Genomic DNA, 21,393 nt, shown 5'->3' with positions numbered 1-21,393 from the left:
TGAAGGAGAAGGAAGGAAGGAAAAAGAGGACAGGGTGAAGGAGACAGATGAAAGAGCAGCTAACAATTGTGCAGTGCTGTTGAGTTTCCAGGGCCACCTCAAATCCTCTTCTGGAATAAATGAAGTTTATTAAGGGGATTCTAAGATTAGTCAATGGCTAAGAGCAAAAATATCTTTAATGTGTTTGTTCCACAAATAACTTGATCACCAACTATGTTCCAGGCCTGGAGAGAGGTGTCTGTAAATAAAGTAGTGAATATTATAAGCTAGAAGGAAATTATACAGAATTTACAATAAAATGTGATGAGGATTATTATAGGAAAGTATAGATTTGTACAGTAAGGGGGCACAACTCAATTTAGGAGACCAAGGAATGCTTCCAAAAGGACATAATATTTAAGATGAAGTCATAAAAATAGAAATTTTTCTAAAAAATACATATCTCTTACTACATAGAATGTTTCTAACGTTGCACTAAAAGAACACTAAAGTGCTAGATAGAAATGTTTAAATGTTACAAATGATTTATAACAAGCATATTATAAAGATGTGCCTGTATGGCACTTTTTACCAAAAGAGTAGTGCAATAAAATGATCACTTTCCAGATATTTTCTTCATTCAAAGGTTTTTTAAAAGTCATGATAATTTTAAACAACATATGAGTATATTCTTATGCTTTTCAAAAACTCAAACTTTTTTTCAGCACATTGTTGTTATAATACACTAAAATGGCTTATCATACAATGAGTCTACAAACCTAGTATCTTTTTCTGCCTTTCTACACTCATATAAAACCTATGAATATTGTCTTATGAAGTCAATCCATTCTGTCATACATTCCTAAGGGTTTGGGGCTATTGTCAAATAATATAACAGGGACTATCAAAAGATAAGTCTTGTTCTACCATGACTGTTAAGAGAGTCAATGAGACCATAAAAGAAAGGCTATGGTATCTTTGAAGACGTATTTGGAACATAACTGTAAATGTAGTAAATAGAACCAAGTAACATGAAAAAATAGGTTGTATTTAAAACATGTGTCTCTGTCCTAAGACTAAAAAAGATGACATTTCTTGAAATGTTCCAGGAACTCAAAGTCTGATGGAACATAATCTAATGTCACTGGCAAATACTATCTGTGAACTGAGATTGGCTTTTTGTATTAACACAGCACTAGTCCAAGATATTCCAAATATCCAGCCATATCTTGTTACAATGGAAATTGTAACAAAATTCCTATAAGATAAATGATAAATAATATACTACTACATCTATAATAGAGAAACAAAAAGGTAGCATCATGAAAGAATATTCAACCATGGAAGAATGCTCTGAGCTAACTGTATCTTAGGATCCCACATTGTAGTTAAGCTTTCAGGCTGTGCATTTGACACAAGAGACACATAGAAATATTAACAAGATAGTAGGACTCCTGCTCCACCTCTCCCAAACCCCATATCCTACAACTTGTCTTGACCTGGCCAGCACAGAAAATTTAAGTGTTTTCTTTGGATTTCAGAAAATCTACTTTAACCATTATTTAAAAAGCTCCACTTGTCGGAATAGTCATCAAACGTAGGCAAATTATCTGGGCCTCTTTAAATGAATTTCTTTGTGCAAATATCTTAGGAAAGGAGGGGGAAAATATATGTCTGATTTGGGTTGCAAACTTGGACATTGCAACCCAATCTAGGAAGCCAAGAACTCAATTTTTCCAATTTATTCATCAATGTACATAAGTGAATGAATCAGTTAGCTATTGCTACGTAATAAACCACCCCCAAATTCAATGGCTTAACACAATAACCACAATTTTGCAGGCAGGCAATTTAGGCTGGGATCAGCTGGCTGGTTCTTATGGTCTCAAATGGACTCCTTGTGTCTGCAGTAAGCTGCATGTCAGTTTTGCTGATCTTGGCTGAGATTTCTCATAGTTGAGAAGCTCAGCTGTGCTCTATGTGGTTTTTAATCCCCTAATATAGGGGTTGGCAAACTAAAGCATACCTCTTGTTTTTGTTCATAAAGTTTTATTTTAACACAGCCACACTCATTTGTTTATGTGTGGGCTGTGGCTGCTTTCACACAACAATAGCAGAGTTGACTAGCTGCAACAGGAGCCATGTGGCACACAAAGCCTAAAATACTTACTATTTGTCCATTTATGGAAAATGTTTGCTGGCCGCTGATGTAGCAGGTGTTGTTCACATGGTAATCTCAGAGATCCACGAGAAAGAGTGGAAATCCACAGGCCTCTTGGGCCCTAAATTTGAAACTGGTACACTGTCAGTTCTGCCATGTTTTTTGGCCAGAGCAAATTAGAAAGCCAACCCAGATCCAAGGTGGTGGGGGACAGAATCCATGTCTTGATGAGAGGAACTAAAAAGTCAAATTTCAAAGGGCATGGTTTCAGGGGCATAGTAAAGGGTTCTTTTTATTTTTGTAATCTATCCCACTTGATCATATAAGAATTGCCTTTAGACAAAGAAAAAAAAAAAAAGAAAAGAAATTTTGATGGAGTAGGTAGGTGTATTTATATAGCTCATTAGGGAAGCCCATGAGCTTTCCAAATTATCTGAGTCAGTAATCACAAATGTCCAAGAGGTCCCTGCAGATTTTTGTGAAAAGGACATATCCACTGTTATTTTGGTAAAAATTAACTTTAACTCTACTTAGTTATTAATATTAAAACCATGTGCTTTGGTTAGTCCAACAAAAGTAGGAATATTTGTTGAATATACTGAATACCTGACAGTCTCTACAATATCATTGGTGTTCAACAAATAATAGGTATTAACATGAAATAGAAACTCATTGGATTAGAAAAGAGAAAACAGTAGAGCAGAGGTTTAAGTCTAGCTCACATGTTGCATAGCTGGTATTACTGTGGAAGTTATTTTTCTCATATTCTAGATCATCCTTTCATTGTTGTGTTTTATTTTTGTTTTTGCACTTTTATGATTCATAACAATCCTTACTCTCATCTGCACTTTTATAGTTTCACTACCAATTCTTGAAAAGACATAATGTTGAGATCTAAAATTCCATGAGAAGCCCACAGGCCAATCTTGAGGGAAGTCTTGAAACTACAATTGCTATAATGCTAATAGGATTTGTTACAGGGAACAGTTGGCATCCAATCCAGTGTGATCCATTAAAAACAAGCACCATCTGATGCTATTATCTTTTGAACAGGGCCTGTTGTAAGTAGTTAATGTGTTTGACAACACTGTAATATTTGAAGTACCTTTGGAAATGCATGAGTTACTCACTTTTTTTGAAATCTGGTTGTTTGTAATGATTGTCACTTATGTCTAATATCACAAAATATCCAAGAAGTTGGAGCTGTATAATCTACAATAGGACTCCTCTTCAAAAAGTGGTAAGTGGCTGTAGGGAAGTGATCCTAGCTCCGGCTGCACATTAGAGACACTTAGGGAGGTTTTAAAAATACCAATGCCTGGGCCCCACTCCCAGAAATTCTTATATAATTTTAAAACTCCTTGAGTTATTCTCATTGAGAATCACTGCTTTTAAAGGGGAAACATGTCATTGTAAAGAAGACTTTGTTTAGCTTCTGTGACTACAGGCAAGGAGAATATCCTGCCTAGATTACAGCCTTTATGCAATTTTATACTTGGAATAGTCTGGACCTTCCTTAGTCATATTTTTGGATGACAATCATTTGTTTTTGTGAGGAGGTATGGGATGGGCAGTAGGAGTCAGCTTAAACCAGGCTCTGTGACAGCCAATACAGTGACCCTAACCCCTTCCTCGGCAGCACATCATGCTTGTGCAGCGGCAGATGTCTGTGATAGAAGAGGACCTGGAAGAATTCCAACTTGCTCTGAAACACTACGTGGAGAGCGCTTCCTCCCAAAGTGGATGCTTGCGGTAAGTGCTCTTACTCCTGCGCCTGAGACCTTTTGACAGTCCGGGAGTGCAGTGAAGGCATTTCCCACTTTAGACAAGGCTGAGGGTGTAGAAGACAGATATCTGTGAATTCATACATTAAGTTATGCAGAGCATTCTATCTGGTGTCGCTTGCTGCCTTTAACTGGATGTTTTCTCTTTAATCTTTGGGCCCTGTGTCGTTTGGTCATTAGGGGCACCAGGCAAAACAAAATGGAGAGAACAACTCAAATGAGGAGACTGAATTTCAAATAAGTTGAAATTCCCTTTTGCATCCAGGCAGTCCACACACTGATTTAAAATCATCTCTAGTAGATCAGGCACCAACTCTAGGACATCTAGCTGTGATTGCTCCCTTGGCAGCATGCCCTGTGGCCTAATGACCATTTCAGCCATTATGAAATTGCAGGCATCCCTGAAATCATGATTTCAGGCCTTAGTTATTAAAAGAAAATGAAGCAGCAGCAAATCTTTTCTTTCCTTTTTCCGTGGGTACCACCCAGCTCAGGCTTCAAATATCTCAAGCTACTAAAATATACTGTTTCTCATCTTTAGGTTTTCCACTCCAACCAGCCCAATAAACAGCTACTATAATAATTTCCCAGAGACAGTCATCACAGAATTCCTTTAACTGAGAACCTACAGTAACTCTCTAATAATATCTTATCGAATGCTAGATGTTTTTCCTGACTCTATATTTAATCCTACTGACAGACCCAGGAATCCATGTCATTATTATGATGTGTTCTCCCTCATCTAAACACTCTGCCTTGATGATGATGAACAGCTAGAATTTCCAGTATAATCTGTTCCTTCCTACCACTGTGCCTTAGACTTGGCTACTCTTCCTCTAAGAAATGTGCAACTAGCTGCAAGTCTCTGCCAGCCCATGCACTGCCTCAAGTTCAGAGCCTAGGTAGAAAACTTCCACAACCAAGGCGAACTCTGTCTTGTGAGCTTGTTTAAACTGTATTTCATAATGCTCTTCAAATATTGCTTTGGGAAGGTTTTTAGAAGTGTGTGTGTATGTGTGTGTGTGTGCGTGCGCACACGCATCAACAGATAATTCATGTCTCTGGGTATTTTGCTTTTCCTCTTGGTGATTAATTAATTATATTTTATTCATATCCCAGTAGACTATTTCTCTAACTAAAATGTCTGGTTCTGGAAATAAACATGGGACTTTACTAGCTTTGTAGTTTTGAGAAAGACCCTCACTGGCTCTAAGCCTGAGCTTCAAAAGCCTCCTGAGATGTTTGGGAGGATTAAGTGAGACAGTTTATATGCAGTGCTCAACACAATGCCTCTCATCTACTGAAGATGTGAGCTGGTGTCACTGTTGTGTTTACTATTGTTTCCTGGTTGTCTGGGTGGCTCACCTCCTCTATAGAGTATGAGTACAGTACTTCCTCAGTGCCACTAACAGCTAATCATCTTACAGTAGTGCCTTTATAATAAGAACACAGGAAATGTTGTGTTTCCATTATTACTTTTATTATTCTACTTCACTCCAGACTGAGAAGATCACAAATCAAAACCCCATTTTAGTTCTTTTTACTTCAGTGACTCAAGACAGATTTGCAAATGTGGGAATATGTGTAGTTTTTAAGAGCCCACTCATTTGAAAATAAAATTGAATATTTAAAAATGCAAAGAGGGCCAGGCCCAGTGGCTTACACCTGTAATCCCAGCATTTTGGGAGGCCGAGGCAGGTGGATCACGAGGTCAGGAGTTCAGGACCAGTCTGACCAACATGGTGAAACCCTCTCTACTAAAAATACAAAAATTAGCCAAGCATGTTGGCATGTATCTGTAATCCCAGCTACTCAGGAGGCTGAGGCAGGACAATCTGTTGAACCCGGGAGGCGGAGCTTGCAGTGAATCCAGATCATGTCACTGCACTTCAGCCTAGGCAACAGAGCGAGACTGTCTCAAAACAAAACAAAACAAACAAAAAAAAGCAAGCAAAGAGAACCTACATATACCCCTTCCTCAGTGTAAAGTTCCCGAAGTAGAGCTCAGTAAACTGTTTTTAGTGAGAATATAGAGAAGATAAGTATATTACAATCTCCAGGGATTAGAAATTTCATATTTATAAAAAGGACACACAAGTTTATTTTTTAGGTTCAGAAACACTGCTTTAATGGGTGTTGGAAAAATAACCTCAAGCTATTAAAACAGCCCCAGGGAAACAGGCTGTGGGAGAGTGAGAGAGTGTATAGATTTGTGCTGCCTGCTGCACTCTGTTCTCTCAATAACCGCAATAAATTGCTCCAATGGCTCCTGTTGTGAAGTAGAGGGAAGGAGAGTATCCTTTTCCTGTAAGATATATTCTCAGCCTCTCCTATTCCTTTGCAAGACTGGTTTGTTTTGTATAGTTCTTTGTTCATTTCTTATTGCTGATTTTTCAGCTAAGTTCTTTCTTTTACCGGAATTATCAAAATTTAGACTATATCAGATGGAATGAGCATCAGAGAATCACTACACCCATATAGAATGTATATATGGTATAGATGTTATGCCAGTGTGCCTATCTACATTCAATTTTTCAGTTTTACCAGTTAGTCAAATTCAATTTTCTACCTGTATCAATTGATAATCAAATGCCACTAATGCTATCAGTCATGCTCCAATGTGTCCAGCACAATGGCCTAGTGCTTGGCTGAGAAAATAAAGCTCTGTGAATGTCAGAGGTTCTGTAGCTTCTTCTTCCATGATGTTTAGCTCAGTATCACCATGGATAGGCACAAAAAACTGCCATAAAATAAAATAGATATTAGTAAGGGCTAACAACATTAGGCATTTTGCACCTATTATTTATTTTTATTTTTGGAGACAGGATCTTGTGCTATTGCTCAGACTGTAGTGCAGTGGCACAATCATGGCTCACTGTAGCCTCAATTTCTTGGGCTTAAGTGACCCTCCACCTTAGCCATCAGAACAGCTGGGGCCACATGCATGTGCCACCATGTCTGCCTAATTGTTTAAAAATTTTGTACAGATGGGGTTTCACCATGTTGCCCAGCGTACTTCCCCTTGCATTTCATTGACCAGAAGTCACATGGTCATTCTTGGCCACCAGGAAGGCTAGGAATCAAATATCCAGCAGAGAGGAGTAAGATTATCAGGATATTCTCAGTCCAACACTGATTGGTACATTGGATGTGTTGCAAATATTGAACAGTGGCAGAGTCATGTTAGTTAGAGGAGAGCCATATTTCGGGAGGCAATGGTCAGTGTTAGCTGCATGACTCCCAAAGTAACTGTGAAGGTAAAATGGCCTATCTATGGAAAATGCTTAGATTACTATTAGTACTTATATTATTAGCTTGCTGCTTCTCATTGCTTTAATAGATACGTATATTTTCCCTCCATTTCTTTTCTGGTTTTCCTCTCACCCCATTCCTTTTATTTCTGTCATGCTTCTTAGCTTTGACACTATTACAGCTTAGCTTTCATAGTTACTCACCCAATGAAAGTGATATTTTCCTTTTAGCTATTGGGCTAACAACTAAACACACACACACACACACACACACAGCCAAGTACTGAATTAAGAATTCTACATGTAACTTTTTTTTTTTGAAACAGAGTCTTGCTTTGTCACCCAGGCTGGAGTGCAGTGGCACCTTAATTCTCACAGTATTTTTATCACCATTTCACAGATAAGAAAACCGAGGTTGAGTATTGGAATCAAGGTGGCACAGCTAATAAACGGTAAATGGTGGAAGTACTGTTGGGCTATACTTTAAACTACTACCATTTCATGCTATGATATCCTTTTTACTCCTTTAAAAGCTTGAGCATTATGCTAAAATTTTATTAATTTATTATCTTACGGTCTTATGGCTAGTCTGGAAAATGAAAGGTTCAAATAGCAGGATAAGTGGACTTTTAATGTAATAAGTATACAAATGAATTACTTTTCTTTCAGGAAGCAGTTGATGAAGAGCCTGAAACACAAGGCTGAGTATTTTAAACTTTAGCCTAAAGAAAACAGATATGAATTGTAATTTGTCCAGTATACTGTTCAAGGTTATGTTTGAGGATTACAGATCCCTTTGAGACTATGATGGAAGCTATAGATTCTCTTCCTAGGAAAACATATATATGCATATTAATTTGCAGATCATTTCTGGGATTTTAGTGAACTACCAAAGAGCACAATCATGAACTCCTGGTATTAGAATATCACAAATTCCACATTTTATTCAATTCTTATGATTCTATAGTAAACCTTTCTCTAGAAAATCTGAAGTTAGCTAAAAACAATATTTGCTGCATCATACCTTAATGAATCAAACTAGATAAACAACTCTGAAAAAACACTATTTACAAGCAAACCGAAAGAAAAAAAACTAAAATGTCTGTTTGTAGTTACTGCCACCTGCTGGTCACACTTAGGCAAATCCTAAATCTACATTAATCAACTCTTTTACTGGCAAGTTCTTTGTTCTCTATTAACCCAAAAACCCTATTGTTTTTCTAACCCCTTGTTTTGCTTTATATTATGAACCATTAGGCTGAGCAATCTGTACTTTTATTATTAAGTTTTTAAATGCATCTTTATTTTTGTCTCCCACTCTTAAGTTTATGTATCTGTCTGTATTCCTTTGTTTCAACATTAATTTGGGTCTTTATCATTTCTCACCTATGCTATTTCACTACCTTTCCAGCTGTTGTTTATGCTTTGTATGACTACCCTCCTTACAATACCCACTCTGTCATCAGAAGAATCTTTTAAAATACAGCTGTAGCCACATCACTCTCCCTGCTTTAAGTTCTTCAGTGGCTCCTCATTGCTACAGGATTAAATTTGCAGTCACCCCAACCTGTGTTTTCAGCCAGCCTGCTTTCTTCACTCCTTCAAAACATATTATATGGGCTTTTTCCTCCTTCAGGTTATTTGAAGGACTGGAAGAAACAAATTTATCTCCTGCAAATTGGAAAAGAAATTTAAAAAGAAAACAAACAAAAACCCTTGCAATTATGGCCAGCATGTGGACTCTCAAACTTAATTCAGAGACAATGTTGAGTGGTTAGAAAAAAAGGGATTCAGAGAGAGAGAGAGAAAGGAGAAAAAGGGACAGAACCATTAGGTATTGGCAAACTAGGAGTCAGTTGTACAGTAGTGTGGTCTAAGTGACTCAAATGGCCTAGAGCAGGACCCCACACAAAAACTGTCAATTCAAGAATGTTGTTAAGGCTGAGAATGTGGCAGCACTATGGTGCTTGACAGGGGCAATCCTAAGAGCACATTGGAGGGCAAAGGCAGCTAGCATGCACTCACATTTTTCTGGGCCTAGAACAGATGCTCAATAAACCTTTTTCAATAAATAAATAAAATGTTTAAGTTACATTTGTGATGTCTGCCATATACTGGGACTATTTTCATGAAGCAAACCCAGAAAACTGGAAAAAAAAAAACACTTATGCCAAACAGACATATTGAACAAATAAATTTTTAACAAACCTGTTTGATTTTCAGGCAGGTACCTTAGACTGTTTCCTATATTAATGGATAAGATTGTTTCATACTACATATAAAGATTAGAAAAATTCGCTTGCATGTTTAATATCCCATATCTAATTATGCCTTTTATTTTCCATTTCAGTATTTCTACACAAAAGCTTTCAAATGAATCTCGCTACATGATCTATGAGTTCTGGGAGAATAGTAGTGTGTGGAATAGGTAAGTTGTGAGCAAGCCTGATTTTATGTGAAGTCAGGAAGGTGGCAACATACATGATATAATTTTAGGATTTATAGGAAAGCTCTGTTCTTCTTATTTTTTTTACCTTACCTTAAAACCTGTCCCATTTGCCCATTACCCTGAATGCTACACACTTTAAAAAATGTATTTCATGGCTTAGAAACCACTTCTTTCTTGAAGCACAAATACTTTTGGTAATGATCTCACTTTGAGTCTTACCATTTTACTGATGTTTTCAGATAAGAAGATATAGATGGGGGTATGGGTTTCTAAAGCTGGTGAGGGTAGTGGTGGGGGTGAGACAAAGGATGCACAAAAGGAAGATGAAGAAAAAAAAGCTTTACCTCCTAATTTTTCATAAGACTATGCAGTTATTTTATTTTACAATAAAACTACATCTAATTTTTAGAATCATCTCAGCCTAGCACCTTTTAAATATCTTTTAACACTGAAAATAAAGTGGAAATTCAGGACATTGTCAAAAATTCAAAAGAAATCAGCATCTTTGAAATTAATTACTAACATAAAACAAACATATAATTTTAAAATGGAATGAAGGAAATATTTGCTCATCTGACACAATATAAACAATTCCTGACAGTTTAAAATGGTACAGAGAATATAGCTCTCTAAGTCCATGTTTAAGGTGTTAAATATGATTATGGAAGTAATAGAATACCTGGAAATTCAGTTGATTCATATTTCACCTAAACATTTTATTTCTATGGCAATTTTGAAGGCACTTTGTGCTATAATGAAGGCAATATGACACCCACAGTATTTAAGCCGTAGAGGAATAAGGTTCAACTCTGTGCTTCCAGGCCTACACTTTCAGATAGTTTTTTAGATTTCTTTTGATTCTCTAGAAATGTAGACTATACAGTCTGCCTTCTTATCTATCCTATTTTTTAAACACCTGACAGCCAAAATATTATCCCAAACTTTGCCATCTTGATTGAATTTGATCTCTGCTGTACTCAGGAATATTGTAAATAAAAATGCATAGCCTTAACCTGTAATTATTTATACAGCCACCTTCAGACAAATTATAGCAAGACATTTCAAAGAAGTAATGTGGATTTCTTGGAAACTCCAGAACTCACATCTACAATGCTAGTTCCTGGTAATTATCCTGGGTTTACAATGCTTCTGTGTCCTTTTATGTTGTTTTTTGTTTCTTAAAAGACAATATGTTCTTTCCTTCTGTATTTTATCATTGGTGCTCTCTTATTTATTTCTTTATATATCTTATGATTTGGGAGTTGGGGGGAAGAAATAAAAGATCTATATATTGGTTCTATTTTGTCCTTAGTTGACCCTATTTTGTATTTCCAGCTATATTAAACCTACAAATTAGTCATCTGCTAATTATATTAACAAACTTGAAGTACCACCAAAACACAATATTTCATGAAATTATTCAAATATTTTGCCATATTATAATTTAGTGTATTGGATACAATTTATTCATCTACCCATCCAATTACTGATTAAACATATATTTACTAAGTATTAATATATGCTAGGCGCCAGGGTGTTTAGCCTATTTACTCGTACTGATTGAGCTCTATATTTGAATAAGAATTGTGTTGGGAGCTACAGAGGGTACAAACTGAAAGCAAAACCTTTACCCATAAAGTGCTTTCTGTTCAGCTTGACAGAAAGAAATGTTTGCAAAGACAAATTTCAGCAGGGGAAACAAAACAAAACAAAACAAAACAAAAAACCAGCTCAGGGCCCAAAATCGCTGTCACCATTAGAGATAATACGTGTTTTGTAGACTTGGAGAACTGATTACTTCCTTAATAGTTTTTAAGAAAATGACTCTTGAGCTAGACCTTAAAAGATGAGATGTGGACAAGTAAGATGGAGAGGAAGGGCATTTTGGTAAATTCTGGACATGAACAAATGCAAGAAGTGCGAATGTGCTTTATTGGTGCAAAGGTGTCACTAAGGCATAAAACAGTACAAACGGAGATAGATGAGAGAGTAAGAAGTGAGGTTAAAAATGGCAAAATGATGAGTTTGAATAGTAACCTGGAGTAATTTAAGGTTTTTGAGAGGGATGATGACATTCTCATCAGTAATAACCAATAGGAGGGAGAAATGGATGTCATGGAGAGGAGAGAGGTTAACCAATCAGGGATATAATCTAGGCCAACGAAGAAAAAAAAATATCTAAGAGAAGCTTGGGGTGATGGCTTTTTTAAAATTGCATTTTAGGCTTTGGGGTACATGTGAAGAACATGTAAGATTGTTGCATAGGTAACATACATGGCAATGTGGTTTGCTGCCTTCATCCCCATCACCTATATCTGGCATTTCTCCCCATGTTATCCCTCCCCAACTCCCCACCTCCCACTGACCCCCACAGACCAACCTGTGTGATGCTCCCCTCCCTGTGCCCATGTGTTCTCATTGTTCAACGCCCACCTATGAGTGAGAACATGCGGTGTTTGATTCTCTGTTCTTGTGTCAGTCCTACAAAGGACATGAACTCATTGATTTTTATGGCTGCATAGTATTCCATGGTGTATATGTGCCCTATTTTCTCTATCCAGTATATCATCGATGGGCATTTGGATTGGTTCCAAGACTTTGCTATTGTAAACAGTGCTGCAATGAACATTCGTGTGCATGTGTCCTTATAATAGAATGATTTATAATCCTTTGGATATATACCCAGTAATGGGATTGCTGAGCTTTCTTTGAAAGTTTGGTAGAAGAAGAAAACCCTCCTTTATTAAGAAGTCAAAGGGGACCAATCAGAGGTAGGAAAATCATAGCAGTGGAGTATCAACCAAAAGAGTGAAATGCAAAGATACAGTGGGGATGAGTGGGGATGTATAGTAAGGAGTGACTAAAGAGAATGGGACTGGAATTTGGATTTGACAAGGTTGCTGTTCAAGAAAACAGTTCTAATAGAGTAATAGGAGTTTAAAATTAAAGTAGATTTTGATGGGTTGGGGAACACAGGAGTTGAAAAAGTTCATTCTGAAACTAAAGCTAGGTGAGATGAAGGAGGTCAGTTGTGAATGCTTTTGAGTTGGCTGACTCACAGCCTCAGGTGGAGCTCTAATTATGTATTTACTCTAAATCTTAAGGACAGGTTTGACCTAGAAAATAGTCTACACGTATTCTCTCACTGTAAGGCTTAAATTTAATCCTCAAACACTAACAATTTGACTCCTGCAGTTTATAAATGGAAGGAAGGCTGGGTGCAGTGGCTCACGCCTGTAATCCCAGCACTTTGGGAGGCCGAGGTGGGCAGATCTGAGGTCAGCAGTTCGAGACCAGCCTGACCAACATGGTGAAACCCGGTCTCTACTAAAAATACAAAAATTAGCCAGTAGTGGTGGTGTACACCTGTAGTCCTAGCTACTACAGAGGCTGAGGCAGGAGAATTGCTTCTAGCCTGGGCAACAGAGAGAGACTCCATCTTTAAATAAATAAATAAAATGCGGGGGACGGCGGGGAGGAATCCTAGAGTACTACTTCTGTAAATATGACTTCTGCAGACTTTGTACATAGAATGCAGGAAAGTGAGATCCACATTTTATTTCTCTTCACATTCCCTAACCTAATATAGTATTATTATAGTACAGTGTATTGCAAAAAGAAACAATTATTTCCTAAATGAAGGAATGAATAGGACTTTGGCATCATCATATTGGTCATCAGTCAAAATTTCCATGAAGTCCTGACACTTGTAATTATGTCTGCCATCACACCCATTTCCATCTTTCCTACAATGTGGAAAGAAAGGAATAAAGCTTGTTCTTATTGGTGTGTTGAGTCCTTCCAGGACAGAAAACAGCTGAACAAAAATAAAGTAGGAAAAGAGGGTAGAACAGGAGGATAATGAGTTAACAGTGGGGGGAAAAATGCTATAGCAAGAATTGAAAATGTGGAATTATCTCTGATAGAGTTTTCTGACCCAACTTCATCATTGTCTTGAATTAACTTTCTGTGCACTACTAGTATCACTGGCACATGTATTATATTACTGTTTCTCTCTCAGAGCATTTCCTAATTTAAAAAGAAAAATTGACGATAGTTAAAACTGGATCAATTCTTGTTCTGTGAATTCAGGTTCAATACAATTTAATGCCTTTTCGTTGCTGCTTTATTTTGCATTAATCTTCATATTACATTTAATTTCAACAATGATTACTCGAATTTGGTAGAACAAGAGGAAAAGTTAGGCTTGATTTCTAACACAGTGTTAAAACCTACAACATTTTAACATTTATTGGGACATCCAACCCTCTTTTAAAGTTTTATCACTGTGACAACAGGCCTATTCCAGCAAGCTGAAGTTAGCATAAAAATTTATGGTTTTATGGCCATATAACATCTAATGCTATTTTTTAAAACCAATTTTGTACAATTTTGTATGTTATAATTGTTATAAAGATTAAAAATAAAAATAATTAGCTGGGCGCAGTTGTTCATGCCTGTAATTCCAGCACTTTGGGAAGCTGAGGTGGGCAGATCACCAGGTGTCAGGAGTTCAAGACCAGTCTGGCCAACATAAAGAAACCCTGTCTCTACTAAAAATTTAAGAAATTAGCCAGGCATGGTGGCACATGTCTGTAATCTCAACTACTTGGGAGGCTGAAGCAGGAGAATCACTTGAACCTGGGAGGCAGGTGTTGCAGTGAGCTGCGATCGTGCCAGTACACTCCAGCCTAGGTGACAGAGCAAGACTCTGTCTCAAAATAAATAAATATAAATAATTAAAGATTTATTAGTTGCACATATTTATACCTAAAATTAGAATCTGAAAGAAAAAAAAGCAAGCAGTTATTACATTTAGAAATAGAGTATTAGTGGGTTTGTATTTCTAATTTAACTCACAAATTATGATTTCTGGTAAGATTGCTTTTTACTGTTAAGACTACTAAGTGGTTTACCTAAGACACATCTAAAGAAACTAGGCAACTAAGCCAGACTGCATCCAGATATGAAATGCACACTATAATATATTCCTATGACCTCTCAAATACAAAATCACTCACATGAGGTATACTAGAATATTGTAACCCAGATCCATTAGCCATCATAAACCACCCAAACAAAAGGAGTTTATGAACTTGGTCTGTGGAGCAGAATGTCTCTTGGCAATAAGAGAAAGGCCTATGGTTATGAGAAAACAGGATACAAAAGAAAGATCCTATTGCCAGCAAAGTACTCAAACAGCTTTGAAAGCAAGTTTTAATCCTTTCCATTTATCTGTTTCTCACAGCATTCCACCAATCAAACATCTTTACCATTGGTTTGTCTTTGGGACATTTATATTCACTGGGATAAACATTTATAATTTTAACATACAGATTTACTAAAATATTATTTATAACCTATCTACTTGCTTATAACCAATATTTATGAAATTCTATATGTATAAATATATGGTATTTATAAATACCATATGTATAATTACACAAATATTTATAATATGTATAAATATGTGTATATATATACTATATGTATAAATATATGGTATTTCTACATATAGGATTTCATAAATATTGAGCATATAAATACTACACACACACACACACACACACACACACACATACACACACACTACTGCCAGTATTGGGTAGATTCTAATAAGAATAACAAAATGATTTTATCCTCAGGGCATTTATAATCTTGTTGCCAAAACAAGTTCTATTCACATAGAACAAAAAAATCTTAGACTGCAACAAAGTGCCAAAAGATATGGTACAAATAACAAGCGCATAGGAAAAGTTCAATCTTGCCTCATATAGTCAAGAAATGTTTACTAGAAAGGTAAGTTATTATGCAGGCAAAAGGTAAGGGAAATTGTCTCTTTAGAAATAATTTGCACCTTGAAGTTTCTTTGCCCTATAAGATATTTTCATCATTTAAAAAGATGTTTTTCTCTTCTCAGCTTCATGGTGGATCCTGAACAACAACTAGATGTTCCTAGACATTTTCTTTATGGTTCCAAGTGCAAAACAGGTGTTCTTATCTAAAATGTCAATTAGAAAATTATCTGTGGTTGTTAATCTACTGTATACTTTTGTTTAGTATATTTACTAAGTGCACTCTTTTAAAACATATTCTATAACTTTATCATTCATGTGAATTTTAGGTCAATTTTCAGAGTTCACTATTCTCAATATTTAATGCTAAATGCTTTGCTACATTGTAACCAACCTAAAACCTTTTGTGACAAAATCCTAATATGTGGAAAAAAGCATATGCATAAAGGAATATTGTGAAAAAGAAGTTGTTGTGATAAAGAAAAAATATTTAAAGTGGAAACTTTTAGAGCATTACTTCATAGGGCAGATTTTGTAAACTGTTGTATACTATATAGGGTTAAATCAGCGTTTTGTGATTTTTAAGTAACAGATTTTCTGTGATTGAAGTTTATTCTTCAACAATGTCTACTCCACCCCCAACAGCCCTATGACTATTACCTTTAGTTAAAAAGTTAGTATATAGGCATCAAACAACCTTGGCTGTAACCTATAGAATCTCTATGTATCAAGTTATAAACTGGTTTTTCAAAAGTGAACAATTCTGTGATAAGTTGAAGTACCATTTAGTAACATAGCAACACTGTATCATTTATTAGCATTATAATTCCTTTATAAGTTAAATATATCAAGAAAGAAGAGAGTATTACTTTGGAAAAATGTGGTTCAAATTTTATGGCATATAGTTTTGGTATGCAGTCAAGACAGCTAACTTTTCTTATGAAAAATACATATTTGCATGTAAATAAGGATTTCAAAATACTTGAAAAAGTTTTAACCCAAAGGAATAAATAAGAATTATAAGAAAAGCAAAAAACCTTAAGGAAGTCATAAAATAATGGGGAAAGCACTAGACAGAAGACATCTGCTTTCTGGTTTCGACACTAGAATGACTAAAACTATCTACCTATAGATATCTACCTATAAAATTGTCTATAGATAGTATATTATCTATATAAAATTGTCTATAGATAGTATATTATCTATACTCTGCTCGACAAGCTCAGAAATTAAATATTTGTAATAATAAAAATCTGTTCTGGTTATAAACCCTGCTAATGAAAATATAATACATATAAAAATGTATTGCCATGGTATTTTCTGGTATAAATTCCTTTGAAATTATAAGTCTTCGGGGAAAAATATAAGGTAAAATATTCCTGTTTTTCCCCTTTGAAAAACTCAAAAGAAAGGAAGATTGAACTAATAAAATTTTATTTCTTAGGTATAAATTTGACCTAAAATATTTTCTCAAACTAATTCATGAAACAGCAACTCTTACCAATAACTTTGTATACTCTCAATCCTCATTCAATATCAATAAAAATTTAAAATCCTTTCATAGCTTCTATTAGAAATAAATAGGAAATTTTGATATATTATACATATACACGTGTATATATGTGTGTGTATATATGTGTATGTGTGTGCCTCTGGTCAACTCTAAGGATGACAAGCACTGTGTAACAACACCTGGGCCAACTCTTTTAATTTATATACAAAGCAAAGAGCAACATAAATGGAGATATACAATGATTATTCAAACAAGCTATACATATGTATGAAGGCAAACAGACATAACAAAACAGTCTCTGCAGACTGATTGTATACAGTAAGAAAAGATCAAAACCTAAGGGACTTTTGACAAACACTTCTTGAAAATGTTCGTTGTAAATGGTTTCAAAAATACAAATTACAGCCAATCAAAACATTGCTTTGGTTAGTCCATTGAAGTATCCAGTTCAAAAAGCATATCAAATCTTTTGGGTACTAGGCAGTTTCCAAAGTAGCATGGTAGTATTACTTGTCAAAAGGGTTCTGTTTTCAGTAACAGTACTATGTAGAAGGGGTCTGTAGATTCCAAATTGGAAATATGCTCTATCATATTCTGAAACAAGAATTAAAATGACATGAGAATGGGCAAATAATAAAGCAAGCCAATTTAATTATATGGTCATTCTGACCCCAGCTCTTATACAAATTATACATATATTTGGGCATATTTGTGAGAGTTGCATGTATGTGAACATATGTGCATGTGTGTTAACATACACATATATACTGGAACCTATTGTAGAAAAGGAAACAAGTAGGGCAAAAAAAAAAAAAAAAAAAAAAAGAAAAGAAAAGAAAAAACTGGGACCTAAGTATAAATAGCTCATTTTAAAGTAAACAATAAGTTTATAGTTAACAAAGATCTTTTTTTCTATTTATAAAACAATTCATTTTCCTAAAGAACAAAGTAATTTTTAAAAAATGATGTCACTAAAAGACCAAGGTGGGAAACGTAACATGTACTATAAGCTTGGATCTGGGAAAAAAGATAAAAAACCAGTGAAGGAAAAGGTACTAGTTTTAGGAGTTCAGAATTCAGTGAAAAAACGTTTTTGCAGTAGACCTAGGGATCTGAGAAACAGAATTAGAGAAAGTTTACACTTACCTATATATCATCAGCAGATATTTCTGGAAGAAACCTTTTTTTTTTTTTTAAACAACAGTAACATCCAGAGTGACAAACTGAAGGAGAATTAATGTATAACATTTCTAGGAATTAAAAGCTTAAACCCAAAAATTCTTCATCCATATATGTTATAAGAAATTACAGAATTGAAAGTTCAGGTACCTCAATTATTTGCAAATGCCTAAGTTATTTTGGAAATAAAAGTATCAGTTTTACTTTGAAATTGCTCAACTTCTACTATTCATATGATCTGATTAGTGACATAAGTAGCAGTTGTTTTTCAACTTCAGTTTCATTCACTACCATTGTTTCCAAATTATCAATCTCTGCTAGTAATTGTGAGTCTAAAACCATATTATTATCAAAAACCTAGAAACCAATCATATATCTGAAAAGAAATCCCTATTAAAAAATTCTCTCTCCTGTCATTGAGAACTATGCATTGAACATTCTGAATCATTCTAAGCCTCTGGAGAGACTGTAATGATCCATTCATGAGCTGGTATGAAATCAATGGGAAGCAGAACAACAAAAGCAACTTTAAAAGCAGCAAAAAATTATGTACCATATATACACTGTAGCAAATATTTTATATTTGGGAGTCTTTACAACTTACATTTCCATTCCATTATTACAAGTGATGAAAAACAAAAAATTGCAAATAGCATGCAAATTATAAATACAGTCTTACCACTTCACTAACCAAATTCTTACTTTCCCGTGTTACTTCCCAATTTATGCAGGAAACTGCCTGCAAAGCTGAAACTGATTAGAAAATTCTTTATAGTTTAAAATAGTTGTTTTTCATTTTTAGAGATGTCAAATAGCCAACCATCAAAAGTAAGAATAAATTGAATTGTCACAGTCCATTACAGTTATTGTTACTAGATCCACCTCATTTACAGATGTCCAAAATATAAAATGAATAATTCTTTATCTTCATATTCATCTGTTCTTCAAATGCTACTTAAAACTTTGGTTGTTTTCCTGTATAATAAAATAAAAGGTTAATTTACCAATTGATTGAATACAGTTTTTACTGATTAGTTTATCGAACCAAATACTGTGAATGTACCAGGTGTTTATAGATGTAAATGCATGTTACTATAGAAACTATTAAAGTAACTAGAACTGTCAAATAACAAAACAGTTCATGTTTTAAAAATATATGTAATTCATTTAAAAATATATTGTATTCCAAACCTGTTGTTCTGTTTCTGTGGCACCTAACTTTAAAAAATGTATTAATGTGTAAATCAAAAGTAAAATTAATTGTAATGTATAAGTTTGTTTAAAAAAGTGTATGTCAAACTTTTATTTACACAATAAAATGTTATTAAAGATGGAAAGTCTACAAATGAAAAGGTGACTATATAGCACTGAAGGTTATATTTATTCTTACAGACCATGAATTACATATCCCAAAGATTGTTGAACAGGTGGGAAAGTTCAAGTACATTTTTTCTTAATTAATATTCCTGTATCAGAAGTATTATAAAAATATTTTAACTCCTTAAAAAGAATTAAATCCTTAAAAGAACTTGCTAGAGATCTAAAGTTAGGGAGTTTAGGTGCCACTGCGGTATGAGGAAAAAAAAGACCTAACACCATAAAAACCCTAGAAGAAAACCTAGGCAACACCAATCAGTACATAGGCATGGGCAACAACTTCATGACTAGAACACCAAAAGCAATAGCAACAAAAGCCAAAATAGACAAATGGGATCTAATTAAACTTCAGAGCTTCTGCACAGCAAAAGAAACTATCAATAGAGTGAACTGGCAACCTACAAAATGAGAAAACTTTTTACAATCTACCCATCTGACAAAGGGCTAATATCCAGAATCTACAAAGGACTTAAACAAATTTACAAGAAAAAGCAAACAACCCCATCAAAAAGTGGGCAAAGAATATGAACAGACACTTCTCAAAAGAAGACATTTGTGCTGCCAACAAACATAGGAAGAAAAGCTCATCATCACTCATCATTAGAGAAATGCAAATCAAAACCACATTGAGATACCATCTCATGCTAGTTAGAATGCCCATCATTAAAAAATCAGGAGACAACAGATGCTGGAGATGATGCGGAGAAACAGGAATGCTTTTACACTGTTGGTGGGACTATAAATTAGTTCCACCATTGTGAAAGACAGTGTGGTGATTCGTCAAGGATCTAGAGCTAGAAATACCATTTGACCCAGCAATCCCATTACTGGGTATATACCCAAAAGATTGTAAATCATTTTATTATAAAGACATATGCACATGTATGTTTATTGTGGCACTGTTCACAATAGCAAAGGCCTGGAACCAACCCAAATGCCCATCAATTATAGCCTGGTTAAAGAAAATGTGGCACATATGCACCATGGAATACTATGAGGCCATAAAAAAGGATGAGTTCATATCCTTTGCAGGAACATGGCTAAAGCTGGAAACCATCATTCTCAGCAAGCTGACACAAGAACAGAAAACCAAACACCACATGTTCTCACTCATAAATGGGTGTTGAACAATGAGAACACATGAACACAGGGAAGGGAACATCACACACTAGAGCCTGTCAGGGATGAGGGGCTAGGAGACAGATAGCAGAGGTTGGGGGCTAGGGGAGGAATAGTGTTAGGAGAAATATCTAATGTAGATGATGGGGTGATGGATGCAGCAAACCAGCATGGTATATGTATACCTATGTAACAAACCTGCACGTTCACACACATGTACCCCAGAATTCAAAGTATAATAAAAAGAGTTTACAACCTAACATTAAAAAAATTATAATCTGAGAAAAATGCTATGAATTCCAAAGAATTAGAATCCCAAAAATGGAGATATGAGGTAGTAGTGTATATCTCCCATTCGAACTATTCTCAGTATACCTATATTCTGAGTCTCATTTCAGTAGAGTCACAGCTGCCTTTACCTAAATAAAAGCATTTATGAAAACTCTAATACAAAGTTAAATTCCAGTCAAACTTAAGTAGAGACCACAAAGAATGGGAATCATTTACTAAGTGCATAATCAGAGAAAAGTATCATACTCAGTACTCCCCTGTGTTATTTTATTAATCCTGACAGCCAGAGATTATCATCCTTATCAGCAATAGCAAATTTAAACTTAAGTAGAGACCACAAAGAATGGGAATCATTTACTAAGTGCATAATGAGAGAAAAGTATCATACTCAGTACTCCCCTGTGTTATTTTGTTAATCCTGACAGCCAGAGATTATCATCCTTATCAGCAATAGCAAAACTAGGGTTCAGTGAGGTTAAATGACTTGTCCAAACC

At 35.1% G+C, this 21,393-nt stretch overlaps 2 protein-coding genes across 7 annotated transcripts in view; one reads left to right on the top strand and one right to left on the bottom strand.

The window, feature by feature from the left end:
• Positions 1-18,135, top strand: part of NECAB1 (N-terminal EF-hand calcium binding protein 1) — a 263,262-nt gene extending 245,127 nt beyond the window's left edge. For both annotated transcript variants that reach the window (XM_074386885.1, XM_003940515.4), the window contains 4 exons: positions 3,780-3,892; positions 9,526-9,603; positions 10,656-10,747; positions 15,545-18,135. In XM_074386885.1, the coding sequence (XP_074242986.1) occupies positions 3,780-3,892; positions 9,526-9,603; positions 10,656-10,747; positions 15,545-15,573 (312 nt within the window). In that variant the 3' untranslated portion in view covers positions 15,574-18,135. The remainder of the gene's footprint in view (positions 1-3,779; positions 3,893-9,525; positions 9,604-10,655; positions 10,748-15,544) is intronic.
• The window catches only part of C15H8orf88 (chromosome 15 C8orf88 homolog), a 29,277-nt gene continuing 21,580 nt past the window's right edge, over positions 13,697-21,393 (bottom strand). For 4 of the 5 annotated variants that reach the window (XM_074386894.1, XM_074386892.1, XM_074386893.1 and 1 more), the window contains one exon: positions 13,697-17,526. In XM_074386894.1, coding sequence (XP_074242995.1) covers positions 17,446-17,526 — 81 coding nt within the window. In that variant the 3' untranslated portion in view covers positions 13,697-17,445. Of the gene's footprint in view, positions 19,087-21,393 lie in introns of all 5 variants that reach the window. The other variant, XM_003940516.4, reaches the window with a different exon arrangement.

The sequence above is a fragment of the Saimiri boliviensis genome, chromosome 15, assembly GCF_048565385.1.
Source record: "Saimiri boliviensis isolate mSaiBol1 chromosome 15, mSaiBol1.pri, whole genome shotgun sequence".
In the NCBI taxonomy this organism is placed as follows: Eukaryota; Metazoa; Chordata; class Mammalia; order Primates; family Cebidae; genus Saimiri; species Saimiri boliviensis.
Note: the sequence above shows the minus strand (reverse complement) of the source record. Positions and strands in the feature narration are given on the sequence as shown.